Below are 14,363 nucleotides of genomic sequence, written 5' to 3'. Positions count from 1 at the left end.
TCAGACAAAAACTATCAATGGATGCTAAAAATAGTGAGTGAAAGTTTGAGTAATGGGATATTTACATTATCACAAAGTATCTTCCCACAAGACACCTATTAATAAAAAGGGTAAGAGTAGTTTTACAGTGGAAAAACCTGGCCTCTACCTACTCAATCAAGTGATGGAAGTTAATGTCACCAGTGACAGGACAAATCTATAGCACGTGTCTCCCAACACGACTGACGTGCTAGAGGGACATGGCATCACTCCTGCGTTTTTCCTACTAGAAGCGCACAATCTGAATGTGAGGAACATCAGACAAGCCCATGCCATGGGATGTCCTAAAACACAACTGACCTGTACTCTTCAAAAACATGACACCAAGAAAGACAACAACAGGTCAGGAAACTAAAAGGACACGGCAGCCCAACTCAGTGTGTTACCCTGGACAGAACTGGTCAGGAAAGAAAATGGGGCAGAATTAACATTACTGGGGAAACCAGCACGGAAGACAAGGGAAGCCGAGGGGCTGTCCCAGACTGCAGGAGCCTCATCAGATGTGACAACTGAAGGCAACACATGATCCGGGATTTTCTTTTATTATAAAAACATTGGTGGAACCAAATTAGCTCTATGGATTAAGTAACAGTAGTGTATTAAAATTAATTTCCTGCACGTTATTTTACTGCGCTCATGAATGTCCTTGTTTTTAGAACTACATTAACATATGAGCAAAAGGGCATCATGTCTACAACTAACTCTCAAATGGTTTGTTAAGAAAGTGTGGGGGACAGGGGAGGAAGAAGGGGATGTAATGTCAATATTTAAAAGGAAACTTGGCAAAATGCCACCAGAATTTTCTATACTAATTTGGCAAGTTTTCCATAAATCTGAAATTACATCAAAAGAAGAAACTGAAAGAAAATACATATGGTCTGGTATTTTCTTCAATCTGCAGCCTCCCTTCCCTTTCTCCTCCCTTACGCTACTCCTGTCTTCTGTCCTTTTGTCTCTATCCTGACTACTCTGGATTCTACTCCCAGTGAGGCTCTCTCCTGGAAGGGAGTTGCGGTTGACTCATTTTAAGAGTTCACAGGTCCCTGGCAGTGTGTGGGTGAAAGGAGGGAAGACAATAAAATCAGAAGAGAACCAACAGCACAGCAATCTGACCCAACGCACTTAATGACAATCCGACCTACAAGTCTCAAGCCCAGAGAGATTCACAGTCTTTACAGGATGAAAGGCAACCAATGAGCCCTTTAAATTTCATAACAACTTGGGGCTTTACAAAGCACAAAAAATAATTTCAGAAACAGGGAAATGTGCATTCCTCCTTATATTTTCATTCAAAATGCTAACCGAAAAAAGTTAGAAAAACCTATGTGCGTGGGTACATGGGAGATGGGAAACTTCAAGATTGCGGAAGGCCCAAATTTTCCTAAAGCAGCATCGTATCGCGTGACAGGAAGTATCGATTACCTTCCGGGGCTTCGAGGGTCTTCCTATTCTGCTCACACCACCCGATGGGGTAGAGGCCAGCCTTCCTGATGTCGCACCAGAAGTCTGCTCTGCGGTCCTCCCCGTAGCCGTCGTAGCGGAGGAGGAGCAGCTGTTCGCAGGCGGTGATGACAGTGGCGACCCAGTAGGTCTCAGGGTCTGTCTTCACGGCCACCTCCAGTTTCATCCCAGGAGCAAATCCATTTTGCAGACGTGTGTCCACCTGAACAGAGAAACATTACTAACCACCAGACAAGCACCTCACACGACTACTGCTTTGGCCAACACTGCTCTTTACAGCTTACAATTCTGAAGCAATAACATGCAATAAAATCTTGTGGGGAACCTGAAAAATCCCAGTTCTGACTCATAGGAGCGATCCAAGTGAAAGGGGACAGCAGGGCTGCCTGCTCTGGCTGACTCTGAGAAAGTCTAACAGAACTCAAAATTTTCACCAAAGCAGTCCACTGTGATCACAGGAAGTTTTCTGTTAAGCATGTATATCACTAAACGCTCACCACTTCAACAGCCTTCAACACATTAAGTTTTCAAGAATGAATCTTAAAATTATTCAAAAAATTTATGAAGCTAGAAAAGGAGGACAAAAATAAGCTATAGTGATAGTAACTGATGATAATATGAATCCTATGCAGGGAGCTGTACCTCCCAGTTCCCCTTAAACAGGCTGTGTTCATACCTGTTAATTCTGAGTGATTATTAATAATGCTCTTTTTCTCTCTCAAAAATGTCCTAATTTAGATGATAAGTTACATGGGCACACACATTTGGGTTCGCAATTCTGGAACTACTTCACGTGCACTCAGAATAAGTAATAAATATGTTGTGTATAATAAGGGCCAGGTTTCTCACTGCAGGAGAAAGAATAAGGAAATGGGGAGGCCTGAGTGAGCCACGTGGTGCGTAACTGGAATCGGAGGTACTGGGGCAAGGTCAGGATCACAGACAGACAGAAAGACAGAGAGATACGGGAAGAAGTACAGGTGTGTATGCAAGTATGTGCTAATATACATATATTTCCTAGTTCTGAATTGACAGAGACCAGGAGTAATGATCTCAGTAGAAATAAGCAAACTTAAATGTCCAAATCTTGATTTCTAAATGCCATCCTCCAATTAAAAAGAACAAGGGCTCCATGGAGAGACGACTGATCCCAATTCTGAGGCAGGGAAAACACGAAGAGCCTCGAATACCTTGTTCTACCAGGAAGTAAGGAAATGTCCAGAAATGATGAGGATTTGAAAAGGACACAGGAGCCTATGAGAAGGATCTCCCGATGGTCACCTTTGGGACGATGTGAGATATAAAATAAATAGTGAGAGTAATGGATTATAAACTATAGATTTAAATAAATAACCATGAGTCCATAGAGTTATAAAAATTGACAGAAAAAGGGACAGACCTCCCTTAGAGTAGAAGACCAATTAATAAATACAGAGAAAAATAATGGAACTAAAAAATCACCATTAGACAAACACCACAGAAATAAGCACTGCATAAAGAATCATGGATCGATGCTAAAATACCTAACGACTATGATATTTGAGAAATCTGAAGGATTCTCGCCAAAAGGTTCTTACTAACGAAAAGGGAAAAAGTCACATTAATGACAGTGAAGAAACCTGGCAGACCCGACCGTGGCAGACTGATCGAAGGTAACACCAGGATCACGGGCCCTTGATATTGTATGAGAAGAGCACGACATCATTTCTATGACATTCTTGACAAAGCTGCATAAACTCAAGCTAATCATGAGAGAAAAACAAACCTGCATTGAGAAATATTCTGCAAAATAGCTGATATGCAATATGCTCTTCAAAATGTCAAGGCCATGAAAGCAGAAGAATGAGGACCTGCCACAAGCTGGGGGAGTGTCTGGAGGCCTGACAACCAAACGCAAGGCAGCAGCCACAGCTCAGGAGTGGGGGCACTGAGGGGGCAAGTCCCACGTCTATACCAATTCCTGCCCCTTCTAATCACTGCCTGGAACCACAACACTCCAGCCTGACGTCGTCTGTGCTTTACCACCATGTTGGTGCAGTCACACAGCATGGGCGTTCCTGCGTGGGGCTTCTTCTGCCGAATGAGCCTCATTCATGCTCTTGTCGGTAACAGTGGTTTATTGCTTCTCACTGTTGTATAGTGTCCCATTATACAAATATGCCATGATTTACTCATTCTGATGCTACTAATGTTAGGCCTTTGGGGAAGTTTGCAGTTTTGGAAGGCTCTATATAATACTGCCATGAGTACGTGACTAATTTTGTATGTCTATCAGTGCATCTTTAATTAACTGGAGTCTGCTTACAAATTGTATTATACCATTCATGTGTTGCACAAAGATCTTACAACCACAAACTCCCAAATCCCCCCTTTCATCCTTTGTGCTACTCTAGTATGCTATAAACACATGCTATATTGCTATCATTCTTTGTTTCAGTTATATTTTAGACATATTAAAACTAAAAAAACACCCTAACATGAACCTTACATTTATGCCAATTCCATTGTCCTTCATTTTTTGTGTGTAGATCCAAGTTTCTGTCTTTTATCAAATTCATTCTGCCTTAAAAACTTCCTTTAATATTTTTTTGCAGGTCTTTAATTCTCTCAACTTCTGTTTTCCTGAAAAGGTCTATATTTCTCCTTTACTTTTGGAAGAAATTTCTGATGTGCATAGAATTCTAGGCTGACAGGTTTATTTCTTTTAACACTTTAAAGATCCTACCTCGTTGTCTTCTGATTAGGATAGCTTCTGACAAGAATTTTTGCTCTAAACTCTTACATTTGTTCCTCCGTATGGATTGTGTCTTTTTTTTCCTCTGGCTGCCTTCAAGATTTTCTTTCTCTTTGGTTTTCAGTAGTTTGAATATGATGTGTCAGGATGGGTTATACTTATTGTTTATAAATATTTTACATTCCCTAACCTTGTTCAGTCTGTGGCATGGCATCTTTCTTTCCTTTGGAAAATTTTCTGCCATTCTGTCTTCAAATATCTCTTCCCCACTTTCTCCCCCTTCTCCTGACACTCCAATTACAGGTACACTGGAGTTTTTTTTATAGTGTCCAGAGCTTTGGGTGTTCTGGTCTGTTTTTTTTCACTCTTTTTTCTGTTTGTATTTCAGTCTGGGCAATTTCTATTGAATTACCTTCAAGTACACTGATTCCTCCTTCATTTGTGTCAAGTCCACTGATGAGCCTGGCAAAAGCATCCATCATCTGTTACCATGCATTTTGCTTCCATGTAGTTCTTTCTAGTACTTTCCATCTCTGCTGAAATTCCTTTTATGTTCATGCACATTGTGTACCTATTCTGGAGAGCCTTTAACAAGTTACTCAGTTGTCTAAAAATCTGATAGCTCCATCATCTGGGTCACATGATTGCTTTATCTCTGGACAGTTTGCTGTTTTACTCGTTTCTTTATGTGTACCATAATTTTAGCTGAAAGCCAGACATCTGCACAGATATCCTGTGTAGAACAGAGACTGAGGCAAACATGTTCTGGAAATGGGCATGTTTCTTCTTAGGCCTTAAATTTGAGGGGAAGGTTAAGTCGCCTAGTTAGGAATGGAGCTGCCTTTGGGTTTTGTTGTTGCTACAGGTTATTTGTTGTTGTCCGGTTATTCACAGGACACCACGGGCTTAAAACTCCAAAGTCTAGTGTTTAAGGTGCAGGCACTCTTGTCAGGGGTTTTTATCCCACAATATTTGTTGCGGGATAAAAGACCTCAGATTTAGGTCTTCTCTTTGCAGCAGCATCCCAGAAGCCACCTTTCTCCACACTCCTGCCTCTCCTCCACAGATAGACCTCTGATATCCAACATCTTCTAACTTGGTTTTTGGGAGCAAGGGGCACTGAGCTACAGCCTCAGTCTGCCAGGTTATCCGTTCCTGCTTCTTGAGGCTGGGAACTGCTCCGTGATCTCCCCACCCCCCAACTATAGGGGCCTCAGACGCTCCAGCTTGTATTCCCGCCCCTCTCCCGGGGACAGAGGGCTCTCACTGATTCAGCTCCATCCCTGGATGGCAAGGAGTCTTCATCTGCGCCCTGGGGTTATTAGGGCTCACATTCCTTCCCCAGGCAGCTTGAAGCTTTTGTTCTAGAAGACCAGGTAAAGCTCAGTGTCTTTCCAAGAGAGGTTGCTGTTTCCTCCACCAGATATGTACCAGGAGGAAGGCTTTTTCACTTCAACTTGTCCACCTTGCAAATGTGATTTACTTCTAATTCTTCCTTCAGCCCTGCCTTCCCTGACTCCTTTATTCTAAACTAGGTCCTATAAAACTCTTTTGAGTGGCTTGCACTTCCATCTCCACTGTTTGGAGACCTGACTTTTATCAGCTTTGCTTACGATCTATTAGCCACAGGCATCCCTTCTCAGCATCTCCCTAAACTCCTGCATGATTCTCACTATATTTGGCAGATCTTCGCCATATACTGTTTCAGGTTTACAAATATTTCCTCTATTTGACAATGAGAAAATACACACTTATTTTTCATTCTCTCTGCTTCTTTGTCATTCAAAGAGAAGATGTAATCTGTTTCTTTAAAATTACATATTTGAGACTAGAATTATGGTCAGGGAATTTGTCCTCCATGTGTATTTTAGCATCAATATATAACCTTGTATAAATACATGTTAGATTAGTAATAGCATTAAAAATAAGAATTCAAAGATATTAAATAATTGTTAATGGATTACTTATAATTACTTTCCTTATTTAAAAATATTGAGGACAATTATAAAAGATTAGCCAATGGAATATGAAATGTATTCCTTACCTAAAAAATACAATTCTCACCACTTCAACTTAAGGTAAACTTAAGTGAACTAAGAAGAAATCTAAAAGGACAGCTATTCTGACTGAATTTTCACACGAGGACAGACGGAACATAGCAGGGCTCTTAAGCCGTAAAGACACCTACAGGAGTGCCATCAGCTGCACAAACACCGTGGGCAGTTCTGCAGGAGCACCTCCACGAGTCCCAGACGAGGGGACTGCACCCCCTGAACACTGCTGCGGACTGGGCCGTGCTCCCCCCAATTCCTACGTTCAAGCATAACCCCCAGTGTGACGGCACTTAGAGAGGGCCTTTACGGAGGCAGAAAGCCTAAATGTAGTTGTAAGGGCAAAGCCCTGATCCAACAGGATCACGTCCTTGTGAGAAGAAACACCAGAGGGTGTCCTCTCCCTCCCCACCACGGGAGGACACAGTGAGAGGCAGTCGACTGCCCGCCGGGAAGAGGGCCTCACCAGGAACAGACCACACGCTGCGCCAGACCTCAGACCTCCAGTCTCAGGCTGTGACAAAGTGAACTCCCCCTGTCTAAGCCACCCAGTCTATGGTGCTTTGTTACGGCAGCCTGAGCACACTGAAACACACACGAAACAGTTTTAAGATTAATAATTTTGTGTGTTTTAAGAGGGAGTAAAAGGGGGATAGGTTAAAAATCTGGGTCCATATAGAAATTATTAATAAAATTTTGAGTATTTTCTTGCATTCTAAAGGCATCATGTAGGGCAAATATGCTGTCCACCAACAAAGCATTAAAGCAGGACCTTCGCGTGTAAAGCATGTTGTACAGGCCACAGACATGACCGTGGGTGACATTACTTAGACTCTGCCCAATGACAGAGACAGCGTAACGTTCCTGAAATTACTTTCAATGAGCAAACCAATAGTCATGATATGCTATAAAGCAAAATGCAAGGAAATAAGCCATTTTCTCAACTTCTGAGAAGGTTTTTGGCAAAAACAAAGGAATACTCATGACCAGTTTAAAAGGTAAGTCCTGCACTAAGTGGCAGAAAGTACACAAAATCAAAAAGGATCGTAGAGTATGTCAAGTTTTCTTAATGAGGGTGACAGAGGGAGGGAAAAGGCACTCAAATTCTTTCAGGTGTCCCAGCTTAGAATACCTCTAAACTCTCTAATGAGCAGTGGGTCAGAAGAGCAGACACAATTACTGCTTACATGTTTAAAAGATCCATAGGGAACCGCTGTTGCCCCTGTCTCTTCTAGGTAATCTTCCCAGCTTAATTCCACTTCTTCCACACCAGATCCAGCATCTGAATTACAAACAAACAAAAATAGGTGAGCCCCAATTACAGAAAACTCAAGGTACAAAAACAAAATGTACAAACCTAACTAACAATTTACTTCACAAGTTAGTCCACATGAAATAATCATGTTCTTTTTAAATGGTAGGTTCCCCTGGTGCGTTAATGGTCAAAGAATCCTGGGATGGCCCCAAATGGTGACCATGTGGCAATTACAATCACTTAGACTATAAGTCAGTATCTATGCCAAATATTTGGACACCTAACAGACGTTTCAAACTTAAAGATTTAACCCAATTCTTCCTTAGCACTTCTCAACTGAGTAAAAGATACCAGAAGTTGATATTCTGGCTCAACCCAAAAAATGTGGGGTTATCCTTGCTTTCCTCCCATTCTTTCACATCTTACACCCAAACCACCTGTAGGTACTCCCTTTGAAACACATCCCCAGTCTAATCTCTAGTCCAAGACCTGGGCACAGCCGTCCCCCACCATTCAATCACACTTGGAATCTAACGTCTTCGGGAGACTGCCAAGGTCCCCCAGGGACGAGCCCCCGCTGCCTGCCTGCCACCCACTCCCGACACCCCCCCTGCGGGTGCACTGCACTCAGCAGTCCCGGGCTCCCCGCCAGGCTCCTCGCGTCACACTCGTCCCTCACAGCCTCACACCTGCTGTCTCCTCAGCTCCGAGGCTCATTCCTCAGCAGCATCCACAGCTTCATGTTACCCCAGCCTTTCTCCCCACATGTCACCTGCAAAAAGGCCTTCCACCATTCCCCACCGAAAGTAGAAACCCCCAGGCTGCTTTCATTACTCTCAAGAAACCCACTCCCACCTGACAGTGCATAGGGCCTTCTATTCTTCCCCACTGGATAACCAGCTCCATCAAGACAGGGACTGGGGTCTCTCCTCTGTCTAGGACACAGCAGAGACTCGATCAATGACTGTTGACTGAGAAGATTCAGACACTCCATAACCCAAGGATCCCAATTCACATAAGCTCCCTAAAGAGCAGGTTTTGTTTGCTGGCATATCCCCACTGCCCAGAACAATGCCTGATGGCAGCCAGTTCACATTAAACAGTGGCTGAATGAGTACACCCTAGGGGACCTAAGCTTCAGACAGACACGAGGAGGCAAATACAAGATGCTCGCCACGCCAGTGCTTGTAACAGCAAAAGACAGGCACAATCAGCAGGAGAAGAAGTAAATTATGGCACTCCCTCAAGGGAGCAGCCCTAATAGCAGGAGAGACGAATGCTCTGGCATTCACAAGGACACATCTCAAAAAAACACATCAGCTGAAAGCAGCAGGTGCAGAGTGTAAAGCACAAGAGATGATTTAGGTTTCACAACAGAACCCTGCAGTATCCTGTTTACACATATGCACGTGTTAATAAGAGTCAATCAAAACAAAGATGGGAAGAATATTCGTCAACTTCAACTTTTGGGGGTGAAGAGAAAACAGGATTAGAACGGATATACAAAAGAGGCCTCAGCTGTATCATGTTTCATTTCTTTTAAAAAATGTAAACAGCACATGAAAACAGGTCCACCATCCTTAGGGAAATGCAAATCAAACCAGAAGATACCACCGTCGACCCATTAGGAGGGCTATTATCAAAAATGCAGAAAACAAGTCCTGACAAAGATCTGAGACATTGGAATTGTCTCTGCTGGTCTGGGAAGGTAAGATGGGGCAGCCACTGTGGAAAACTACATGGGGTTCCTCAAACAACTAAAAATACAATTACCATATGATCCAGCCTTTCCACTTCTGGGTATATGACCGGAAGAACTGGAAGAAGGGACTCAAACAGACATTTGCACACCCATGTTCGTGGCAGCAAAATTCACAACCACCAAAAGGTGGAAGGAACCCTAGTGTCCACTGACAGATGAAAGGATAAACAAAATGTGATATATACATATAATGGAATCTTATTCAGCCTTAAAAAAGGAGGAAATTCTAACACATATAGCAACATGGGTTAACCCTGAGGACATGATGCTAAATGAAATAAGCCAGTCACAAAAGGACAAATTCTATATAATTTCACTTATGTGAGGTTTCCAGAGACAGAATTCATAAAGACAGAAAGTAGAATGAGGGTTGCAGGTGGGGATGGGGAGTTAACCGTTTAACAGGCACAGAGTTTCAGTTTGGGAAGATGAAAAACTCTGGAGATAGGATGGTGGTGATGGTTACACAACAATGTACTTAATGTCACTGACCTGTACAGTCAAAAATGGTTAAAACAGTAAACTTTGTGTTATGATAGTTTACCACGATTTAAAAAAAGAAAACAAATACTGGGTAACATTAACATTTAGTGGGTGTCTGTTATGTTGCTATCCATTAATTTTTGTGTATTTGAAATTTTTCTTTGAAATACAAGCCAACAAAGACAACTCTGGGAGCGTCCTGGGAGTACAACGAGTAGGTGATTTCCATCACTAAACAACAGGGTGGACATTCACGGTCCTGAGCAAGAACCCCAGTCCCTCAAACAGCATGCGAACTTAGGTTAAAAATAACAACAAAAAAAAAATAATGAAGAATTAAAACCTGTCATACATTAAAAACTACTAAAAAAACTAAGAAACAAGACTAATGATCTGATAGAAAAATGGGCAAAATATACAAAAAGAGAATTTACCAAAAAGAAATGCAATGGTCCTAAAACATACAGGAGGATGTGCAAATTTACTCACTTTTAAGAGAAATGCAAATTACAACTACACTGAAACATCAGATTAGAAGAAATCCCAAAGTTTGACAACATATTCTATGGTGAGGCTATATAGTTAAGCAGAGAAAGCCTAATGACACAACCCCGGTGAAAGAGAACTTGGAATATCTAACAAAATTACATATGTGTTCTCCTTTTGATCCTGAAATCCCACTTCTAAGAATTTATAGCAAAGACATGCTGGCAAAAATACAAGAAGACATATGTACAAAGCTATTCTTGCAGCACTATTTGTAATACCAAGACTAAAACAACCCAACTGTCCATCAATAAGGAATTGGTAAAAAAAAAATACTAATAAATAAGGAATTGGTAGAATAATCTACCCAGCGCTATCCAGCTGTAAAAAGGAATAGGGATTTCTACATACTGACGTGGGATAATCTCCAGTATATACTAAGTAAAATATAAAACTATAGGGCACTTTTTATTGTATCTCTACCTCTTGTATAAGGTGAGAGAGATATGAATATGCATATGTATGTATGTACACACTCATATTTTTTAATGTTTTTTTAAAATGAACAAAAAACAGAAGAATATAAAATAAAACTAGCTATGTATACAGAGAATAAAAAAGATGAATAGTAGCAGGTTGAAAGTGGGAATATATATAATTTTGACTTTATAAAAACGTAGATACTTTATACAGTTTAGAAGTATATTTAAATCAAAAGAAAAATCCTAAAAGCTGAAAATGAACTGCAACAAATATTCCTAAGTGTTGGTGGTAAAAACCGCAAGAGAAACAGGATTTCTTTAAGTCTTATTAAAAATACAGTATTTTGTCTGCAAACCACAGTGAAATATATTTAAAGGCGAAATCCATAAAGAAATCTTAAACTGTATATTGTTATCTTATTGATATTTGGAATGTTGGTACTGTTGTTTTGAAAAAATTATAGGAGTATTACAGGATAAAAACAAATAGGTAATGATATCAACATTATTATGAAACAATCACATTTCTAAAAGAAATGAGACATAAGCATAAAATCAAAGAAGTAAAATATCTGTAATTCTAAATTAAAATGTAAATATCAGATTAAGTCATTTGACTTTTTCTCTTCAAAAGATGTGTATTTCTAGCTATCTCTATGTATAAAGTCTAGAAGGACAACCTAGTATCAGTGAGCACCCCCATACACAGATTGTGATCTCTAAATATCATATCCACTTTAAAAAAAAAAAAAAAGAGCTCCTCAGAGAAATGGCAGACTGCAGGTTTGGGGCAGGAAATGCATAAGAGGTACCTAGGAATCTCACTACCCCAGAAAGCAAGGACTAGAACTATCACATGTACATGACATTGTATCCAAAGAGCACAGGAACCAATCTGAAAGAACTCTCATTGTTCTAGAGGGGGGCAATTTGATCATCAAATGAATGATGACTGCAAAGGATTCAAATTCAACACATACATATTCTTTTAAATCCATGAGTTACTAGTAACATTGAAAAAAAAAAACACATTAACTTCCTAAATAGTACAGTTGAGTACCTCAGTGAACCCACTCTACTAGAAAAGCAGCAAAAATAGTACTAAAACAATGAAAATCGACCATAAAAGTTCCAAAATCAACTGAAAGCACTGAACAAATCAAAAAGCATCTGTTCAGGACAAGCTACTGATCCTCGGTTAGAACAGCAGGGTGGTGGCATTTTAAACTGGGGCTGTTCCCACTCATCATCCTTCCTCATCTCAATACAGAAATTTCAGAATTGAAGATACAGTATCCAAAAGAAAACTCCATGGGTAAGCTTCACCAGAATGGGAAGGAGAGAGGAAAGAACCACAAAAACTGAAGACAGAGCAAGAGAAAATACCCAATCTAGACAACAGAGAAAATGCTGGGAAAAAACATGAAAAGAGCCTCACAACTGTGGAACAACAACAAAAAATCTAACATTAGTGTCACTGGAGTCCCAGAGGAGAAAGAGGACAGGGCTGAAAATTCTTGAAGGAATAATAGCTGGAAATTTCCAAATTTGGCAAAAGACATAAGCCTATAAATTCAAGCCAAGAAAACTCCAAATAAGACAAACTGAAGGAAATAAGTTCAGAGAGACACCAGTGTCAATCTTTGGAGAACTGAAGACACAAAGTCTTGAAAGCAGCAGGAAAAACAATACTTCTCTTACAGCGGGGGAGGGGGGAGATGGATTCCAAGGACAGCAGATTTCTCATCAGAAATCAGAAATGATGGAGGCCAGAAGACACAATACTTTTCAAGAAATGAAAGAAAACAGCTTTCAACTTAGAATTCTACATCCCGCAAAAACATCCTTCAGTAATGGGGAAATCAAGACATTGCCAGATGAAGGCAGAATAAGAAATTTTATCACCAGCGGACCTACACTTAAAAAAATGGCTAAATGAAATTCTATAAACAGAAATGAAATGAAATGACAGAAGAAGGCATCTTGGAAAATCAGAAAGGAATAAAAGACAATGGAAAGAGTAAAAATACTAGGAAATGTAATACATTTTACTTCTCTTGAGTTTTTAAAATCATGTTTGACAGTGGAAGCAAAAATATTAACAATGTCTGATGTGGTTTACAAAGTATGTAGCGGATATATTTAAGACAATTATATTATAAATAAAAGAAGGTAAAGAGATATAAAAGTAGGAAAACTTTCTCTACTTCACTCAAAGTAACAGTGATGACACCAGCAGCCTGTGATAAGTTCTGTATATATAATGCTATACCAAGAGTAACCAGTAAAAAGTTATAGAGATACACCCCAGAACAATACAGACAAATCAAAATGGAATACTAAAAATGTCTTCAAGTAACCCACTGGACAGCAGGAAAAAAAAAAGAGAAATAAAAAACAGAGAAAACCAATGAACTAAAAATGGCAGACTTGAGCCCTAATATATTAATAGTTACATTAAATGTAAATGGTCTAAAATACCCCCATCATAAGACCGAAATTTTTTACAAGCATATGCTGGTGCAAGAAACTACTTCAGACACAATGACACAGGAAGGTATAGAAAGTGAATGAAAAAGATAAACCTTAACCAAAATAAAGCAGGAATAAGTAAATCTATAGCAACAAAAGAAGGTTAATGGCTGCCAGAAGCTGGATGGAGCAAGAAATGACTAATGGTTTCTTTTGAGGGCGGGTAATGAAAATGTTCTGGAATCAGAGAGTGATGATGATCACACAACTTTGTGAATATGAGAAAAAACACTCAACTGTGCACTCTAAAAGGGTGAATTTTATGATATGTGAGTTCCTCAAGAAAAATCCCTCAACAAAGTTCTTTTTTAAAACCCTCAATAGAAAAAAATCACTACTGATTAAAAAGCAAATATATATATATTTAATAAATGAGTCAAAGACATGAAGACAGTGTACTGAAGAGGATCTAGGGATGGCAAACGAGCACATGTCCAACATCACCAGCCACTAGGGGAATGCAAACTAAGGCCAGGATGAGCTTTTGTTACATACCTATCAGAACAACTGAAATAAAAAATAATGACAGTACCAAATGGCGTTGAGGACATGCAGAAACTAGATCTCTCATACACTGCTGGTGAGAATGTGATGTGGGACAGCCACTCTGGAAAGTAGTTTGACAGTTTCTTTATTAAACATATGATCTAGCAACTGTGTTCCTTGGCATTCATGCCAGAAAAATGAAATCTTATGTATACAAATGCTCACAGCAACTTTCCTTGTAATAACCCAAAACTGGAAGCAACCAAAATGCTCTACAATAGGTGAGTGAGTGGTTAACCAAACTGTAGTATATCCATGGGATATTACTCAGAAAAAAAGGGAACAAACTATCGATATATGTAAGAATTTGGATGGTCTTAAGGGAATTATTTTGAGTGAAAAAAAGTCACATACTATGTGGTCCTTGAAATGACAACAAGATAGAGATGGACAATAGACTAGGCTGCCTGGGGCAAGGGAAGGCTAGGGGAAGAGAACCAGGTGTAACCAGAGGGGCGGTGCGGAGGAGCTCTTCGTAGTGAAGGAATCGCTCTGCATCTCCACTCAGACGGCAGCTACAAGAACCTACACG

General features: G+C 40.1%; 1 protein-coding gene across 6 annotated transcripts in view; it reads right to left on the bottom strand.

Moving 5' to 3' along the window:
* Positions 1–14,363, bottom strand: part of SFMBT1 (Scm like with four mbt domains 1) — a 117,980-nt gene that overhangs the window by 35,057 nt on the left and 68,560 nt on the right. For all 6 annotated transcript variants that reach the window (XM_036877671.2, XM_057486528.1, XM_036877669.2 and 3 more), the window contains 2 exons: positions 7,473–7,567; positions 1,462–1,702 (listed from right to left, as the gene is read on the bottom strand). In XM_036877671.2, coding sequence (XP_036733566.1) covers positions 1,462–1,702; positions 7,473–7,567 — 336 coding nt within the window. The remainder of the gene's footprint in view (positions 1–1,461; positions 1,703–7,472; positions 7,568–14,363) is intronic.

This window comes from Manis pentadactyla, chromosome 1 (assembly GCF_030020395.1).
Source record: "Manis pentadactyla isolate mManPen7 chromosome 1, mManPen7.hap1, whole genome shotgun sequence".
In the NCBI taxonomy this organism is placed as follows: Eukaryota; Metazoa; Chordata; class Mammalia; order Pholidota; family Manidae; genus Manis; species Manis pentadactyla.
This window is presented reverse-complemented; position numbering and strand designations above follow the sequence as displayed.